Raw genomic sequence first — 19,975 nt, 5'->3', positions numbered from 1 at the left:
TCTTGTAGCAAACCCCACAAAAGAGTCTTGTGGCATTTTAAAGACTAACAAATTTAGTCTAACAAATCTGTAATCTTTCATGGAAATAATCCATGCTGTAACTGATGAAGTGGATGGCAGTCCACAAAAGCAATGTTTCCTAGTCTTTAAGGTGCCGCAAGACTCTTTGTTGTTGAAGGGACTATTCAGCTCTTACAATGAATTCACTAGCATTCCTTTGACCACGTAACCATCCCTAGTTTCAAGGTGCCCGGGAGTGGGTTACAGGGAAATAAAAAGCCTGTCATAATTAGGGAATTGCCACATTGGCCTCCTGCACCGTCAGTCAATACGAAGGGGCCCGCAGGCCCTCCCACCCAGCTGCCAACATTGTATGGAGTGGAGGGAAGGGAAGAGGGTGCGTGGGTGTGGGTGGGTGTTTCCTTCCACCTTCTGTCCAATCAGGAAACTGTGCTGGAGAAGGCCAGGCCTGACCCTGTTTCTAGCCACCTCCCCAGCCTCCCTTACTGATCACAGAGGAATCACTCAGGGGGGGGAATGCCGACCAATTCCCACATCAGGAGATTAAAGACACACAAACTACTGACCTCTAAGAGCCAGTTAAAATGAGAACCGATTGTGTAATTAACATATCTTATTCACAGTGTGACAGAAATAATATAGCTAGCAGCCTACAACAGTGAACACCTTGTACAAAGATTTTTTTAAAAAAAGTTGAATAATTGGCTTTTCAAAATCTTGATGTAGGAACGCAGGTTTTTTTATAAAAAGAAAAGAAAGAACCGCATACACCCCTTTTTTCACTCTGTTTCTTTCTTTTAAGAAAAGGGGGAAAGAGTCCTGGTTGCCTACCTGGCTATCAGAAAGGCTTTTCCTCAATATAATCACCTCTTGAAAGGATCTGCCTTTTCTTTCCTTTTGCCTTTCTTTTCACCCATAGATGACAATCTTGACACTTTTAAGAACTTCTGATGGGCTTGGAGCACAGAGGTCAATCCTTCTGATGAAAGATGTATGAAAAACAGATTAAAATCAAAATTAACACCCGCTTCCCCCTACACAAATACACGTCATCAACCCTGGAAAGGAGAAGGTCTATTAGGCGTTCAGCAACATTCTGTACAGAAGCTGGAACAGTGGGACTTTCATCAGGTTGAAAAGATCTCATGGCCCGTTTCCTCCATTAACCTGATCATAGGATAGTCCTTGGGGGCGAGGGGGGGGGGAAGGATGTTGCACAATGAATTCTTCAGTTGTCTTTGATGGCTAATTCCACCCGACCCTATTAGAATAACATTGTCCTTCTATTTTTAATCTCCAAAGTTTAAAGGGCTCTTCCCAGGATGAGCTCAGTAAATTCTGTATCAAAACGGGGCGTGATCCACTTCGTCGAGCCACGAGGCAGGGCTGGCCGGGAAGTCCGGGTAGCCTCCGCTGCTCCCTGTGGAGAGGTCTGAACTGGGTCCATTCCCTGCTAGCACCCTCATGGGCTGAGGCACAGTCTGTCCACTTTGGCTCATGATACCCAGGCCACTGTCAGGGTAAACCAAGCTGGACATTAAGGGCTGGTGACCAGGCAAAGCTTGCAAGGAGGCTGGTGACTGGGGTATCCCATAGGGACTGTTGGATCGGAGGTCGTGGTACTGGTCCTGAGCTGAGATGCTACTGTGCTCCAAGGAGAAGTTGCTGTTGCTCCCAGCCTGCCTCCCTAAAGCAGGAGAGTTTTCGCCAAGGTTGTTGTAAATCCCATTGGAGTGGCTTATCTCAGATATTGAAGGTTCATCTGAAATGGGGAACAAAGAGGCAGTTTTATTGAGAGAGTGAGATATGAGATTTCATCACTCCCTTCCTGACATGCCAGTGGAACTGTTTTTAAGCTACTAGATTCTGTGCTCCTCCTCCCAGAATACCTACATGATGCCAGCCGCCCCTCTTCATAGCCCTCAAAAATCGACATTTCCCATGAAGTGTTTGGCTTAATCCCTTTTTAATTGAATGTAATTAAATTCAGAAAATTTATAAATCACTTGCTCAAATTCTCCAAGCAGTGTCCAATTCTGCTTGTATATAAAACATGACAAAAATACACAAACAATTTTTTAAAAATGTAAAATGATCATTAAAAGCAAGACATCATCATGCCTTTCCTCCTGGTCCCTTGTCTCTCCTGTGCTTATCCAGTGTCTATTCATAGCCTCTTCTTTCACTCTTGTTCCTCTGTCTTCTCCTCACTCCTTGGAAACACATCCTCTTTCTTGCTTATTTGGCTCTGCAAACCATCATATATATCACCTTTTGCCAACCAGGCACCCTCCAGATGTTTTTGACTGCAGCTCCCATTAGCCCCAGCCAGCACAGCTGACTGGCTGACTGAGGCCGATGGGACTTCTGGACCAAATGATGGCAATGCTCTAAAATCAGCAAGATCATAACACCAGTTTTTGCATTTTCTGTGCCCCCATTATTTCTCTACCAAAGGATCAATTGCAGAGCATCTGCTTTGCATGCAGAAGGTCCCAGGTTCAAACCCTGGCATCTCCTTGTAGGAGTTGGAATGTCCTCTGCCTGAAATCCTGGATAGCTGCTGCCAGTCAGTGTAGACAATACTGAGCTAGATGGACCAATGACTCAATATAATGTAACATGACATAACATGATTTTGACCAACTATGAATCCTAACCCAAATACTAGGTTGCTGTTGCTGAAGCATCTTTGGCAGAACTCCTCCTAACAGGAGTTACTATTCTACTTAATATTGCTATGCAACAGATTCAACAGAAACTGAGATGTTTTGAACAGATTACCTAGTCTTCCCAAAAGGGAAGCGGAAGGACGTAACTGATCCACTCTGTATAAATAAATGCCTCCAACTGAGTGTTGTCCATGGTACTGACCTGCAAGTACCTTCAATACTTGGTGCCCTCAGGACCAGGACCAGCGCCATCTGGTCAACTTTACCTTCAGTTGCATTCCTGCAACTGACAATTTGGGGAGGGTAATCAGCATCAGTTCACAAGCCCTGAGCTCCTTTCTGGTGAGTACAGCATCTCCACATTAATGTTTTAGACACAGGAGTGACTTTCAGGAGTGGCTGAAATCTTTACAAAGTTACACTTTCCTGTGGAGCATGGACCTTCATGCTCAAGCTAGTTATTTTTTCATATAACACTCTGCATTTTAAATGTTACTGTGTTCTTTCCATTTTAACTCCTAACAATTCCCTCCCCCAAGATCAAAGCATCAGTGGCCATGTTGGTCCCACAGAATGAAACCACAGAGTAAGTGAGCTGATCTCTGTTGCTGAATGGCCCAGGGATCAAAATTTGAGACATAAGTTTCAAATAATTTGTGTTTATGTCACTCCATTAAAGAAATCTTACTGTGCAATCCTAAGCATGTCTACTCAAATGTAAGCTCCATTAGGTTCACTGAGACTCTTTCCCAGACACCTTTGTATATGGTTGTAGCCTTAACTTTATGTATCTACTCAGAAGTAATTCCCATTGAGTTCACTGAGTACATATAGTATTTCAACTAGTTAATCATGTGTTTTAATGTGATTCATCTATTAAATAGAGAGCCAGTGTGGTGTAGTGGTTAAAGTGCTGGTCTATGACCTGGGAGACCAGGATTTGAATCTCCACACAGCCATGAAGCTCACTGGGTGACCTTGGGCCAGTCACTGCCTCTCAACCTCAGAGGAAGGCAATGGTAAGCCCCCTCTGAATACCACTTACCATGAAAACCCTATTCATAGAGTCACCATAAGTTAGGATCGACTTGAAGGCAGTCCATTTCATTTTCATTTCAATGTATTAAATATTCACGAAAACAATAGTTCTAAAGTAAAGAGTGTGCTTCTTTTAATGATATGTACATGGATCGTCTTAGCAGAGTCTTATCTCCCCCCTCCCTCTCACACACACATATGGAGTCATGGCCATTAATTTCAGTGGGTCTTCTCTGAATAAAAGTTAGCTGAATACCACCCAGATTGGCCAGCTGCAAGAGCGAGCAGTCTCTCAATTCACACTGCAGTTCCATTTACCGCCTGTGGTTCTTCCTGTACCTGTGAAGGAGACCTCAGCATCGCTCTCCGGCCCTTCTTCCTGGATGCTGTCTTTGTCTGACTTGGAGCTCCCCCTTGACCGCTTCATATTCCGGAAGTATTGCCCCCACCGTTGTCTCCCAGCATCTTTCTTCAGGCGTTTTTCTTTCGCCCTTCGATTCTGGAACCAAACCTGGGGGGGGGGGGGAAGGAGGCAACATTTAAATGCTACTGAGAAAGCAACCACATTAAGGAATTGCAAGAGGCTACGATTTACCTCTTGAAGCAACATGGGCATTCTCCCAGAGAAATTCTCTCTCTCTCTCTCTCTCTCTCTCTCTCTCTCTCTCTCACACACACACACACACACACACACACACACTCTTCTTTTTCTTTGGTCTCCTTTGGGAGGAAGGGCAGAGTAAAGTCAATTACATAATTTATTGGCACTATACATATAAAATTGGTGTGATTCAGTATGAACCCACAGCTAAAGGTGACCTCAGGCCAAAACCTTGTGATCTTGAAAATGGCCGTTTGATTCCACTCTGAGCCCAGCGATCATCCTCCCAGCCCAGCGCATTATCTCCTCTTCCCCCACACACCCCAGGTATCACTCACCTGGACAACCCTCATATCCAGGCCTGTCTCAGAAGACAGCTGCTCCCTCACGTGACGGGCTGGCTTGGGAGAATTGTTGTAGGCGTTTTTCAAGGTTTCTAGTTGTTTGGCTGTGATTGTCGTGCGGGGTCTCTTTGCTGTGGACTCGGCCTCTGCAAACATTCCCAAGAGGCAAAACATGAAAGCCCCAAAGCTCCAAAGCTTTGATTTGGATTCCTACATTGAGCAGGGGGTTGGACTCGACGGCCTTGTAGGCCCCTTCCAACTCTACTATTCTGTGATTCTATGATTCCATGCCTCTAATGCAGCCCCAGCCAGTCAAATGTGTTTGGCTTTTTGAACCAATGAAATAAACACTTAAAAATAAGTATGACAGCATCTCAATGCAAGGGGTATTTTGACAATCTTAGATAGCATGCTCTCAGCTAAACACTACTGTTGAATCATTTCTGGGGTGTTCTCTTCCCTCCAAAATCATCTTAAACTCATTATTTAGCAGCTGGCTTTTTCCATGTTGCTCCTCATCTCCATGTGGGAAGCCTCATGGCTGGCTGCCACAGAATACCACTACTTTATTTATTTATTTTCTGCTTAATGCCAAAATAGGCTTCTAAGTGGTTTACAAGTATAAAAGTCAATAACACAAACATTAAAATATAAGCATCCATAGTTTAAACAAGCATAAACAATCCCATTAAACCTGCACAGTAATAGGGGACTCAAGTCAAGAGATCACGGGAATGCCTGTGCAAACAGGTTCATCTTCAAAAGCCAAGAGGAATATCAATGCAGACTGGGGCCTCTCATATTTCAGCAAAGGGTGCATTCTGTAACACCAGTGCCACCAGTGAAACAGTCCGCCTCCGTGTCACCACAAGCCATTTATCATTAGGCAGCGGCAAGACTAAACAGGTTCCATTTGTTAATACCCTTTCTGGGCAATGGAGGTTTTCATAGAAAAGGTGTGTTTTGAGGACAGTTTTGAAGGAAGGAAAGAGATGACATCATGCAGATGTTGTGGGAGGCAGCTCCAAGCATCTGGGGTGGGGGGGAGAGAACAAGATCTTCAGAGTCCCGGCACAAGGATCTTTCAGACAGACAGTTGTGTATACCTGATCCAGGCACTCTTCGGTTGGGAGGCACAGCTAGATCATTGACTACAATGCTGTTGTCAGTATTAATGGGAGACAGACATTGCATTAAACACCAGCCTGTCAATGGCCATTAATGATTAAATCATGTACATTCATGCTTTTATGAATTGTACAACACTTTTAGTGTTTTCTATTTGTATTGGTTTTGTTATTTTTATTTTTAATTTCCTTCATATTATATTCCATTATTGTAGATCGCTTCAGGGCACCTATAGAAGCATGAAATGATATATAAGTATATTGCTTTGAGACTCATGTGGAAAATGATTCATAAGATTTTTATTATTTTAAATAACATATAACTAACTTTTATGACATTTTTTCTTCTTGTCTCCAATTTGCCAGAACAAAATTTCCCACCTTTTACAATGCTAACAAAGTTTGGTGCATAGGATTGGGAAGTTAACCTGAGGCCATCGTGAAAACTGAATCTAGTGGTTGTCATTTCAAATGTGTTAATCCAGAACACTTTCCTCTCTGTCGCCGACCATCATTGGCTCTGCCTCTGCCCACTGCTGATATGTTCCCACCCCCAGAAAAGAAGTCACTTGCCCTGTGTACATAGAGAGAGCCTCTTGCAAAGCAGATGGCTCCAGATGACATAAATGAGTTTGCTAAGCCACACCCTGGTAGGGGAGGCAGCTCTCGCTCCCAAACCACTCTGTGACCGTCTGTGGTGAAAGCAATCTGCTGATATTGGAAATAAAATAAATAGCCAACTGAACCAGCTCTTACGGAACAGCTCGCTTCCTCCACACCCTCTGTGGCACAGCTTACTGAGGATGACCCACCTCTCTGCTTGGCTGTCTCGTAGTCTGCTTTGCAGACCAGCCTGCTGTCTTCCATGAGGTAGAACTCATCCCCCGTGGCCAGCTGTCGCTTGCAGACGATGCAGGAGAAGCAGTGGAGGTGGTAGACAAAGTCCTGGGCTCTCCGCACCACCTGGGTGGGAGGAATCCCTTGCTGGCAAGCTGCACATTTGGTCCCAAACCTCCTGTTTAAGGGTTAAAAAAAGATGACCCTTTATTAAAATGGACGGCACCTGCTGCTATTTTATTTTATTTATATGCTATAGAGTGGGTATTGCAACAAAGGCTTTAAAAATACTCTGTGGTTTTTGTGCAGGTTGTTGCTGTTATGTGCCTTCAAGTCAACTACGACTTATGGCGACCCCATGAATCAGCGACCTCCAAGAGCATCTGTCATGAACCACCCTGTTCAGATCTTGTAAGTTCAGGTCTGTGGCTTCCTTTATGGAATCAATCCATCTCTTGTTTGGCCTTCCTCTTTTTCTACTCCCTTCTGTTTTTCCCAGCATTCTTGTCTTTTCTAGTGAATCAGGCCTTCTCATGATATGTCCAAAGTATCAAAATCTCAGTTTCATCATTTTAGCTTCTAGTGACAGTCTGTTGAATATAGTAGGATGTTACATCTTGTCAAGGAATGTGCAGACAGTGAAGTCATGCCCTTTCATCTTTTAACGCAAGTGCAAGTTGTTGGAAGTGGAGCAAGAGCAACTCCTGTTTGGGTTCTGTTTTGTGTATTCCAGAAAGATAGAGTGAGGGTCCTCCCTTTACCTGTGCTCTTCTCTACCTAACTTCCCTTGTAAACTGATATGCTGCTCAGGGAAGCTGACCCGCCCCTCCTTCCTTTGTCTTCTTCCAAGGAGAGAGGAGACATCTCTGTCTTTGCTCTCTCTCCTGAGCCATGAGGGCAAGACCCACCTCTGGGCATTGCGCCTCCAACTTAGAACTAGGTATGCCTTTCCTATCTACTATGTATTTCTATAGATAAAGTAGCTTTTCTTATTTTACTAAGTCTGAAGTCTCAGTGATCTAAATGCAGGGTAAAAACCTGCTACTTAGGTAAATACACACACTGGCACACGCAGCTCAGACCTCCGAGTTACTTTGAATGTTCCATAACACAAGTGCGAGGAGAGAGAGAGGAGAATTGCTGGCAGCCTTTATTCAGCATTCAGGAGGAAACTCTGTACATGCTCAGAACACTAAGAACCAGAGAAGAGCCTTGCTGCTGGATCCAGCCAAAGGGGTCCCATCAAGTCCAGCATCCTGTTCTCACAGTGGTCAACCAGCTGCCCCAACAGGAAGGCCAAGGGCAGGACCTGAGCGCAACAACAGCAACTCTCATCACTTGTGATTCTGCCTCTGACCTTGGAAGGAGCTCTTAGCCATCGAGGCTAGGAGATGCTGGTATTTATTTGTTTATTATCTGATTAGTACATTTATATTCCACCTCTCTTCCATCATGGAACTGAAAGCAGTGTTCGGGGTGGAGTTGGCTCCTAGGCTATCCCTCATCAAGGCATTGACCAGTCCCAAGCAGGCTTGGCTCCAGCAAAGTGCCTCATGAGGATTGGCCCTCGTTGAGTTTGTCTAATCCCCATAGTTATTTGTGAAAGAAGAAAGCATTCTATGAGAGGCAGCGATGCCACTGACTGGGATGCCTTTAAAAGATTAGACAAACTGGCGGAGGAGGATAAGGCTAGCAGTGGCTACTGGCCACAATGGCTATGCTCCTCCTTCTCTGCCACAGGCAGTCCGTCTCTACATGCCAGGTGCTGGGAATGGCAAATGGCAAAGAGATTGCCTGCTTGTGGGCTTCTTCCCATCATGGGCATCTGGTTGGCCAGTGTGAGCACAGGAGGCTGGACTGGACGGGCCCCCTTTGGACTGATCCATCTAAGGGCTCTTTTGATGTCCTTAGTCAGGGACGAACCCTCACGGGATGCACCATAGCTCAGTGCTGGATTTCTCTGGTTAAATCAGAGCCAGACAGCTGTGCATGGGAAAGACTTTCTTGGCCTGAGGAGGACTGTGACCCTGAGAGCCAGTCACTTGCAGCTTCTCATAATTTCCCCATTGAGACTGTGGTCTTGTCCACACCAAACATTTAGAGCATATGATTTCCCCCAAAGATCCTTGGGAACTATAGTTACAGAGCTATTGGTCCCCAGGATTCTTTGGGGGAATCCAGCTGCTTCAAATGTGCCTTACATGTATGGTGTGCATGGACACCCTGTACAGCAGAAACACCCGAATCTTGGTGATTCTCCCCTCCAGTCTTTTGGGGTTTGTGTGGGGCAAAGGGGAGTGTTGGGCCCTGACCTGGCTTTGCTTCCTCTGCTTAGATGCTCACAGCCCTGCCCAACCTCCCCCATAACCTCCCAACAGGGAGGCGCTCTGTACACCCAGCAGGAGCCTGGTGGCAAATTCAGAAGCACAGAGTCCTTTCACGAAAGTCACAGCCTCCAGGGGACTGGGAATTCCCCTGCTTGAAACCCCACTGCCGGTCAGTGTCAGCAACACTGAGCTAGATGGACCCAGGGTCTGACCCAGAGGAAGGCAGCCTCCTCTGACCCTGGGCTGGGCTGCCCTAGCAGTGACGCCAATGCAAAGCCTCCACATAAGAGCCTCCTTCTTCTGATCGGGCAGCCCACGAGACACAGGGTGTGCCTCACCCAAAGGGGAAGGTTAAAGGTTGTGCGCTCAGCACATTTGGCCTTACGTTGAAGAGGAAGGTGACTCCTTCCAAGTGGTGGGTCCCCTGTGAGCTGAGCCCCCCTTCTCCACCCCACAACGGTCTTTGCTCACTCACTTAAAGAAGTCCTCCTTGCAGAAAACGCTTTCCCCACGGCTGAAGCATTTCTCCGCCAGCTGGACTTGGCAGTCGTTGCATTTCAGGCACTTGCTGTGCCAATGCCGGTCTAGCACCTTCAGGATGAAGCGGTCCGCGATGTGCTGGTTGCAGCCTGCACAGAGGGGGACTTCTGAGGGCATAAAGACATGACACTCATCCGCCAGTGTTGGCTTGCTTTCAAGGAAAGACTCTCCCTGCCCTCCCTTGTTGCTCCTTCGGCCTGGAACTGCCGGAGAGAGGCCGCCTCTCCCCTTTCCCTCAAATCCTTCCTCCAGAAGCACCTTTGCCAGGAACCCTTTGCTTCAACTCCTCTGTTCCCAGGACCTCTTGCAGCAAAGATGAAGGGACGCCCTAGGAGGGTCTCACAATCTCTACCACCAATAAAGAAACCCCCAAAATATCCACCCAGCATCTGTATTGCACTAAGTGTACAACTACATGCAAAATCCCAAATAACAATTATTACTATAAACCCCCAGCAATGCTGGGGGTGGGGTGGGGGGTTGCATGCCAGAGCCTCACCTGTCCTTGGAATTAACTAGACAAATTGCTCCACCAGCAAAGAATGGATGCATTTGAATGTCCATTCTTGTGATGGGGATTACTGCAACTGAGCCTGTAACCAAACCTAAGCACATCTAACCGAAACAATTAAATATTATTTTCTATTTATTCTAAACTCCACTCCCCCCTCCACTCCGCTCTCTTGTTTCTCCCTCTCCCCATCAGATTTTAGATGGCCATCCCCGTGGGGCAAGGACCTGCCCTCTTGTACTCTGTAAGGCACCAGGACATATGCCTCTATGTGGCTTAGTCTGATTCAGGGCTCACACAAGCTCTGGAATATTTCAAAAAATAACTGAGAGAGTATTTTTAGGCATATCTAGATACTGAGAGGAGCCACATCCAGTTTCTATACATCAAACTGATGTGTCAGAGAGCACACAACTCCCAAACAGGTTTCATCAGCACCACGTTTTCTTACATTATTAAGTTAAATAACACTATTGAAACACTGTTTAAATAACACTCTTTACTCTGGCCTTTGACAGTGAAAAGTATTTTGTTTTGTGGAACCCTCCTCCTTTGTTGAATTTATACTGTTCTGTTCCATTTGGAACAGTTTTACTGGTTTATAATTGTGATGGTTTTCTCCATTTTTATAATTGTATATTACATTGCGGTAACCCACCCTCAGACCTTATGGGAAAGGGCAGATTAGAAATCTTATAAATAAAATAAATGTCACACAGCGGAGTGGACAAACTTCAACTTTGTGGGATCTACTTTGGTTCCCCCCACCCCAAGATCCACTTAAGATCCTCCAATCGAAGCCAGGTGTAAAAGGCACATACTTAGAATTAAAGAATTCAGAGCCAGGAATTTGTTGTGTGTAACAGAACTGAAAGGAACTCCTCCTTCCACACACAAAACTCCACTTCTGGTTATCCCACCCCCTCCCCCAGGGAAGTTTCTTCACTGCAGCAACTAAATTTAGCCAGGAAAAGGTAATCTTGCAATGGCCCTTGTTTAACTATTGGACATCAAAAAGCCTTGCTGATATGCTTCAGGTCAGCCAGAGATCTCCCAGTAGATCCCAATCTCCCCCCAGCCCACCCCTGCTGTGCAGACTCCATCTCATAAACACGTGAAAGGTCAGGGAGGAAAACCCCACCATGCCTGCCCGGCTCTTTCCCTCCTAACTGCTGACCTCAATGCATATCATACTTGGACCTCTTACAACTGAGGCTTGTCAGTGAACAATGGATGGCCCCCAACTATGGAGCAGAGACTCCTGCCAGGACAGTGGCATGAAGGGTGAGAGTTTGGCTCCCTTATGAAGAGCTAAACCATTGGAGCTTCATGCCTCAGGAAAAAAAAGTTGGTCAGCATGTATAAATCCTCCTCTGTTGTGGGAATTGGGCCACCAGCATGGAGGGAAAAGGGACAGCCCAAAACCTTGAAAGGCAGACAAGGAGAATATGTCATTTATTCTTACAACTGTGGAACTCATTGCCACAAGAATATAGTGCTTTCCAAAAGGGATAGACTAGCACATAAATGAGAGTAGTAACTATTAATCTTTTAAAAGCATCTATTAACCATGACCTCCAAGAAAACCATGCCTTCATGGGGGCAGTGATAGGTCTGGCGCATGAGATGCTATACCATCCTTGAAGCTAGCCATGCCTGTACCTGACCTATGTTGGAAATATATGGTTCAACTCCCACTGGTGAGGTAGATAGAGAGCAGACCTCCTGGGTGCACCTATCCTTTGATCTCTCACTAACTCTTTCTTCCTGTGTAAACTAATATTCTTCTGATGCTGAGCACATCTTCCACCTTCTATCTTTCCTTTGTCTCTCTCTCTCTCCGCCCAGCATGAGAGCAAACACAACAGGCTCCATGTTTGCGTCTCCAACTTAGCTGAACAGAGAGATGCTGAACTCTTCCCTATCCAAGTATGTGATATATGATATACTGCCTTGAAGTCGATCCCGACTCATGGCGGCCCTATGAACAGGGTTTTCATGGTGAGCAGTATTCAGAGGTGGTTTAGCATTGCCTTCCTCTGAGGCTGAGAGGCAATGACTGGCCCAAGGTCACCCAGTGAGCTTCAGGGCTGTGTGCGGATTCGAACCCTGGTCTCCCAGGTCGCATCCCAGCACTTTAACCACTATGCCAAGTATGTAATTCCTGAATAAACTAGTTTCTTACTTTGAAGCCTCGTCTCAGTGCGACTAATTTCAGGAAAGGTCTGCTGCTTAGCAAGGATTCAAACACACACAAAGCTCACTCAGGTGCTTCTTTCCAACAACCTACTCCTAAGCAGGAGACCGCTGGGCTCTGCATATCTGAGGTTTCCAAGGAAGCCTGGGACAAAAGCATAATAAACAAATAAATACTGGTTGCTGGCAACATTGTCATGCACACGCCTTTGGGAGTGCACTGTGTGCCAACTAATTCCTCCAGATTAATTAAAATACAGTGAAATCCTAATCGTATCTGTTGATTCTGTACTTATAGGAGATTTGAGTATTCACTGAGTAGATGGGGGAAATCTAGACTTTACCGTACAATCCTATGCATGTCTTCCCAGAAGTAAGTCTCTCTCTCTCAGCCTTAAATCATCATGAAGGTTGGTTAAAGGACCAATATGCACCTTTAACCAACCTTCAATATGCACCCTTAATCCAAACCCATGGAAACAGAGGGTTGGATTCAGTGCTAGGCGTACTCAGAGTAGATTCATTGAAGTTAATGGACATAACTAACTTAGGTTCATTAATTTCAGTGGGCCTACTCTGAGTAGGACTTAGTTGAATACCACCCAGAATCGTCTATGCAATAAACGACATCCACACAACACAGGGATGCCTCTCTGCTCCCTTCCTATGCCTACATCTTAACCCCCTTCCATCTCTTCAATACAATGCCCAATTTTAAATCACTCGCCCTTTTCGTGTTCCTCTGCCACTCTGCCGCGTTGGAAATGTTTGATTTCCAAATTTATTATTAATGTTTCTTCCTTTCTCCAGAGGGAACTGTTTTCAATTGAAAGGATTTTGTCAGGAACAAAGAGATTCCCCGTGGGGTTTTTTCCTTCATTTTTTAAAGTTGTTGTTAGTGAACACCTTGAAGATTCCTGCTCAAACCACCCAAGTGTTGGTGAAAATTGGTTTTAAATATTCCCCAAATTGGAGGTAGGGACAGAGAAGAGGAAATCCTGTCTTGGTTTCCTTCCAGACCGGTATTCAGAATTGGAATAACCAACCTCCCACGCACACCAGTAGTTTGGTGAAAGTCTTCTTGAGGCCGAGAATCTCTGCATCGGTCGTGACATGGTCCTGCATGGTTGGACTATTTTTAATATTTGAACTATTCCTCTGTTGTTCACTACATCAGTTGTATGATTTTCTTCTTATTTAAGGGAGGAAACCCCACATTTTTAAGGGCTTCTGGCTGCGATAGCATTTTTCCAGGAAAGTACCCACGTGTTTGCTGAAAAAGCAAAAACCAAAAAAATCCCGCCAGGCTTCTTTTCCTCCCTGCCCCAGAAATGTCTTCTCCTAGGGCGCCTTCCGTTGAAAGCCTTTCCCGCCCTGCGCTTTCAGGAGTCGCTGGGGAAGGAGCGGTCCCTGCCTGCCTGGGCCGGTGCCTCTTCGGGCCTTACGTTTTGTAGCCCGCCCACTAAGGTTGCAGAGGAGTTAAGGATCCAAACGCCCCGTGGGGACTCTTGTAACTGTCTCCCTATATGCTCATTTTAGGAATGACATTTTTACAGCGATAATAATACTGTCCTTCGTTTGGACAAATCAAAATGTCACAGAGAGGAACCACCAGCGCCAGGCGCAGTCAACGGATATTTTTATTACTTATTGATCTATTTATTGTTTACTATCCTTCCCCCTCTGGAGCAGTCCCGAAGGGCTTCGCCCCGCGGCGAAAAAGACCGACGTCGGGCTCTTCCGAGGAAGCGGGGCCGGTGAGTTTTCGAGAAACCGGCGGTATCTTCTTCGGACCATCTCCCAGTATTTTATGCGAAACGGATTCTTAGGATTTGTTGCTTTTCGATATCTTTCGAATTGTTCCAGGATGGCAGAGTGATTTTGGTCGCATATCTTGGCGTTTTTATGGGTTCCAATAAACCTCCTCCAGCGCCGACACGCATTAAACGTATTCAAACAAGGAAACCCACAACAGCGAACGAGTGGAGCCCCGGCCTGCCTTCACTGGCTCCGGAATCCCAGGAGTTACAGTCGGGAACACCTGAGGCCGCCAGGGGAGGAAGTCTGCCCCACGCCCATCCTCGCCTCAGCCGCGCAAGCTCAGGTTCGGGCAATTCCATCCCATTGGGCAATTCTATCCTGCGTCCAGCCCCTGGGACGATATTGCTTGGGATGGACTCGGCCCCGACGGCCCTCGAGCAGCGGGTGAGGGGGAATGAGATCGCAGCCCCTTCGCACGCCCCTGTCGATCCTATGCGGGGGCGCAGCTGGACTCGGGCGGCGGCGTTGGGGAGGCTTTAAGCAGCCGCTCGCGTCCCTTCCGTCGCCAACAACCGCACACGATTTCTCTCCTCCCGTCCCACGCAACTGCGTCTACATTCCCGATGTATTTGGGCAACAAACCTTTTCCCATCCCTAATTTTAAAAGGAAGGAAGGAAGGAAGGAAGGAAGGAAGGAAGGAAGGAAGGAAGGAAGGAAGGAAGGAAGGAAGGAAGACTCGGAGCACGTGCAGCCTGGCGTCTTCCAGACTCTCTTCAGTCCTGGCTTCAGGAATAAAACGGCGTTTGCTTCTGCTGCCCCGAAACGACGCACATTCCCCTGGAGGAAACGAGAGAGAGGGAAAGCTTCTCTCTCACTCACTCACTCACTCACTCACACACTTATTTACTTATTTTAAAGATAAAAGGAAAGGGGGGCTGTTCCGACGGCCAGCATCGGCCTCCGTGCCCCCCCCGGCAGACCCTTTGCCTGATGATGTGACCCGTTTTCCATTGCCTCCATCACTCTGGGTGGTCGTTGGGGCGCTGGGGGGGCAACGTCAGCCCTGGCGGCACCCCGATCCTCTGTGTGCTTGGCTGGAAGCAAATCCCACCTATGTCCAGTGGGGCTTGTTCCCGTGTAAGCATAGACTCTCCCCGGGAGTAAGTCCCTCTGAACTCACTGGGGCTCACTTCTGAGGTGACCTATATAAAATCACACTCTTAATTCCTCAACATGTAGCTCCCAATCCACGAATGAACTGGTCCAAAGCTGCACTGGGAAGATTATTGTCACCATCGTCATTAATAAATCTCCCTTTCTCCAAAGGAGCTCAGGGCAATTTACAGTAAACACAATGTTGCAGAGTAGCAAAATTAGATATTTGAGAGTCTGAGTGAGCATTGTGCGTTTGAATCTTTCCTTAAGATTACACCTTTCCTGGAATTAGCTGGACAGAGACTTTATGCTTTAAAATAAGAAATAACTACTTTATTCTGGAAGTACATACTTGATAGGAAAGAGTTCTGCATCTAGCTAACTAGCTAAGTTGAAGATGCAAACACTAAGCCTAGTCTTTGCCCTCATGCTGGGAGGAGAGACAAAGAGAAGATGTCTGCTCTCCCTCTCAAGAGAACGAAGAAGAAGGAAGGAGGAAGGAGATGTGGTCAACATCCTCTGCATATCAGTCTAGCAGGAAGGGAGAGACAGCAGGAGATCAAAGGATGGGTATTAGCCTAGCAATCAGGTCTCCTCTCTAGCTACCCTTTTAACCCCAAAACAAAGCATGTCAATCACCAATAGAAATATATACAATACACAATTTAATATGTAAATATAATCAGTTAATACACACATTCAATTTTATTATTTATTTGTTTATTAAATGTATATCTGGCCCTGCCTCCCAGAAGGAGCCCAGGGCGGCAAACAAAAGCACTAAAAGCACTGTAAAACATCTTAAAAACAAAATCACTTTAAAACATAGTAAAACAAAACACCTTTTAAAACATATTAAAACAAAACAGCTTTAAACACATCTTAAAAAACAACATTGCTGAGGATTCAACTGCTCATGTTAAAACTGCAAACACCTGGGCAAATAAAAATGTCATCAGAGGATGTGTGAAGGCCAGCAGTGGGGGAGGACACACAACTCTCAGGAGACAGAGCGCCGTCATTCCTAATCCCAGCCGCTTCTTACTTACCATGTTTTGGGTGGGAGTCAAACCATCATTTGGCTCTAGATGCTAACAAACTTCTGCACTGCACTGACTTCCAATGAATGAACAATAGTGATGCCAATAAATCCTAACACCCCTTGAACACCCAAAGGTGCTAACATTATATTAATATTGGGTTCAATCCAGAAAAATCTGGGCATGTCCTCACACCATGACAACCACCAGGGCCAGCCAATCATAAGGGTGATCTGAAGGATCAAGGGATTGAGGGCTCCCCTTCTTAGAAAATATTAAAAACATAGCCAGTCAATGGTTTGTAAGAATTTTATAAGGTTAGCAAAACAATACCTTTTGTGCAGGAGTGCAGCCATTCAGGGTGTCCTGGGGTCTTAGACCCCTCACTTTTTGGGAGCAGGTTCCCAGCAGGGTCTCTATGTCTCCAGAATCCTGCCAGTCAATCAGCATGAAAGGGGAGTGTGTTAGCCACTGAGAAGGATCTTCTAACATGCTTCCTTGTCCTTTCCTGCTGATTGGAGCCAATCGGAGTGAGAAGAGGTGAGTAAGCCACAGAGAAGACTCTTCTAAGTAGCTAACATGCTCCCCTTTCATGCTGATTGGCTCCTAGTGATGTCTGTTGTTGTGGGAGAAGGCACCCATGGGAAGGATTGAGGTGGGTGCAGATGCTGATGGAAAGCAAGTGAGGGAGGGGCGTGGCATCAGGAAGGGACTATCAGGAAGGGACCCTGCACTTCTGGATCTGACACTAGATGACTGCTTTTGTGTGACCAGCCCCCATAGTGCTAGAAAGGGTAGAAAAAGGACCAGGGAAATGATCAAGGGGTTAGAGCTCTCTCCCTCAAGGGGAAAGGCTATTTGTCTGATTTCTGTTTCACCCACTTCCTGCACTCAAACGCACACGCTCTGCTCTCCACCCAGGCAAGCTACAGAAATGCCACAGTTCAAGGTCACTTTGCCAGAGGGTGTTGAGCAGGGCTGGTGAGCCTCCTGGCCCAGGAGAGTCCCGGGGCCAGACAGAAAGGCCTGGCATTCAGTCCCTGGGCTGAGGGTCCCCCACAAGGTCTCAGAGAGAGAGAGAGAGAGAGTCTGATTGAACCTCCCAATAGGTGGACCAAGTGGAATTCTCTGGAGACAGAACCCACAAGAGGGGGCACCACTCGGCCATGCCCCTCCTTGCTAGCACAGAGGTTCTCTGACTGTGGCCATGGAAAGGCTGTGAAATAATCAAGAACATCTGTGCTTGTGGAGATTGAGGCCATTTTGACCAGTGCTTTGAACCTCTAGTTTTCACACTACAGGGCTGGCCTAGTCTATTAATTCTTACCTTGAAATTTGCCAGTTAAAGGGGCCCTTCTTAGCAGCATTTTTGAAAAACATTAAAAGAAAAACAATCATTAACATGGCTGCCTACCCGAGAAACCAGCTGCGTAGGCCTGGCAGCACAAAAAAGTCTTCAAAAGACTTTTGAAAGTCCAAAGTGGGAATCCGTACTGAATCTTGGCTGGAAGAGCATTCCACAAAGGGGGTCAGTGACACAAAAGGCCCATCTTTTGGCTTTATTTAGTTTATTTTAACAAAATCTATATTCCACCTGAACGTAAAGACCTCTAAGCAGTTTACGAAAAGGTCCCCATTCCCCTCACAGAGCTCCAATTCCCAGAGTTCTATGGGAAGAGGGATTGACTGAAGCCACTCTGGCAACTGTAGTTCCATGAGGGGATTGGGGCCTCCCAACAACTCTCAGCACCTGCCACAAACTACAGTTCCCAAAATCCTTTGGGGAAGCTCTAACTGTTTAAAATAGAATGATAGTGGAATCAATGTATGGTGTGAATGTGGCTGCAATCATGCAGTTTGGCAACTTTAGACTCTGGATTTACTGATCTTAGGGTGGGGAGGTCTTGAGAGAGTGATGTGTTTTACTTCACCTTCTTCGAAATGTGGACAGGAAGTGTGGACAGCAGCCAGCCATGCTGTGTTTGGGGACCCTCCTGGACTCTTCTGCCCCCAAATCCCACTTTGATGTCACCGCTTATTACATAGCTTTACAGTTTAACAATTAAAAAACAAAAAAGATTAGCCAAATTGACAGAGGCCAATTGCTGGTTCATGAATTGAATTTGAATGCACACATTCAAATCTTGGTCCCAGACATTGGGAAGGGAGGACGATTGGGGGAGTGCTACAAACGGATGTTAAGAGTATTCCTGTTTTAGCAGAGTTTACCTGAGTGTAGCTTCCTCAACATTCTGTGCAGCATGAGAGTATGTGGTTTACTTGGGAGGAAGCAGGCTGTTACCTTGCTCTGACTTGTTTCAAAATAAGAAAAGACTACTGTATTAGTAGAAATACATACTCCTACTGGGAGGAAGGGCAGGATATAAATCTAATTTATTTTTATTTATTATTATTATTATTTTATTATAATAAAGGAAAGGCTCTACTTCCAACTACCTACCAAAGTCGGAGGCGCAGTGGGCAGGCTTGGTCTTGCCCCCATGCTAGAGGAGAGAGACACAGCCAAGCCGTCTCTCTCTCCTTCGGGGGTCAGCAGAGAAGAGGGTAAACAGGAACGAAAGCCAGAGGCGAGATCAGCTTCCCTAAGAGTATCAGTTGACAGGGAAGGAAGACAGATAACTTGAGCGGGGCCAGGGACAGCCTGGCCATCCTGGAGGACTAGCTCGCTTTCTCCCTTGGGCATGCAACAGGGCCAAATGGCCGCCACCAACAGCAGACCGGCCTGCTCTTTGGGGCTCCTGGTGGACCTTTGGGGCAAGGCGCTTGTCGGTCCCCGGGTTCTCCTCCACCAAGGGGGAAATCCCGTGTCTTTAGTAAAAATAAACTGCAGCCAAGCAAAGACCCGATGAGGGGTAACGCCCTTCAGGACCGTTTCAGCATTTTTACCAGCACAGACGGCCCTCTCAGCCCATTCAAGGGGGGTCTAAGATCCACAGCCCGAAAATACCGCCGCAAATAGGGGAAAACAGCCAACAAGCGGGGCTTGGGGTGGGGTGCTGCATAAGTGAAAATACTTCTGAATAAGACCCCCCCCGCGGTCCTTGGGGCCTCCCACCCCAGGCTCTCTTTCGCCCCTATGCAGCCGCTTCTGCCTCCCCGGTTGCTGCTTGGGGCGACGGCCCCCGCGCTCGTTGGCCAGGCCCGAATCTCGCCTGATCGCCACCAGCCAGGACGGGGGCAGGAGCCTAGCCGGGGCCCGGCTCCGCAGAACGAAAGGGGACGCAGGAGAGCTAGCTTCGCAGCCCCCCGCCGCTGGCTCGAGAATCAACCCCACTGATCTTTGGGGCAGACGTGACCGCGCCATGGTTCCCCTGAGCGCCCGACCGTCAGAGCAGAGTCAGCGCTCTCCCTCCGGACCCGACGGCAGGGCAGCGGCTGAGAGGAACAGTGATCGTCGTGATCATTGGACGTGTCCTTAATACGAAGGCCCCGATCCGTGCAAAGTCGTGCAACTTTTTCCTCCCAGCGCGATTTCAAGGGAGAGTTTAGCGTGTAAGTAAATCTTCCGCCGTTTAAACCACCTTAACTTTGAACGGATTCTGGAGAATGTTTTCTGGAGACCCCCAAGCCGGTTTGCAACCTAAAAACAGCAGTTTTAAGAACAGGTTCAAAACAGAAGCAGAAAAAACTGGATCCCCGCTGCTGGCCAACCCAGTCAGCCCTGGGTGGATTATTACTTGACTGTACGTGTGAATCGCGTTTCCCCCCAACATAGCCCGGAGCGACGTGCAGCGAAGGAGGCTCCCTCCCTCCGCCCCCCCCAAGGGCCAGTGGGAGACTGTT

The 19,975-nt window shown here is 46.9% G+C and overlaps 1 protein-coding gene across 1 annotated transcript; it reads right to left on the bottom strand.

Annotated features, from left to right (window-relative positions):
* Nucleotides 1–799: 799 nt before the first annotated feature.
* LHX3 (LIM homeobox 3) lies at nucleotides 800–19,496 on the bottom strand. Its single transcript, XM_061604497.1, has 7 exons — nucleotides 19,207–19,496; nucleotides 16,505–16,557; nucleotides 9,443–9,614; nucleotides 6,616–6,818; nucleotides 4,671–4,822; nucleotides 4,071–4,242; nucleotides 800–1,783 (listed from the first exon to the last, which is right to left on the bottom strand). Exons 1-7 carry the CDS (start codon nucleotides 19,494–19,496, stop codon nucleotides 1,365–1,367), a joined length of 1,461 nt encoding a protein of 486 aa, XP_061460481.1. The 3' UTR covers nucleotides 800–1,364.
* Nucleotides 19,497–19,975: the final 479 nt, after the last annotated feature.

This window comes from Rhineura floridana, chromosome 20 (assembly GCF_030035675.1).
Source record: "Rhineura floridana isolate rRhiFlo1 chromosome 20, rRhiFlo1.hap2, whole genome shotgun sequence".
Lineage (NCBI taxonomy): Eukaryota > Metazoa > Chordata > Lepidosauria > Squamata > Rhineuridae > Rhineura > Rhineura floridana.
This window is presented reverse-complemented; position numbering and strand designations above follow the sequence as displayed.

Bases quoted from the DNA above. Each gene is read 5' to 3' on its own strand.
- LHX3 (XM_061604497.1), bottom strand. From the start codon at position 19,496: ATGGCGCGGTCACGTCTGCCCCAAAGATCAGTGGGGTTGATTCTCGAG. The intron at 16,558-19,206 runs GTATTTTCACTT...GCTCCCAAAAAG, and splicing joins GGGGGGGGTCTTATTCAGAA to TGAGGGGTCTAAGACCCCAG. The intron at 9,615-16,504 runs GTATTGTTTTGC...TTATGCCCTCAG, and splicing joins GCTGCACTCCTGCACAAAAG to AAGTCCCCCTCTGTGCAGGC.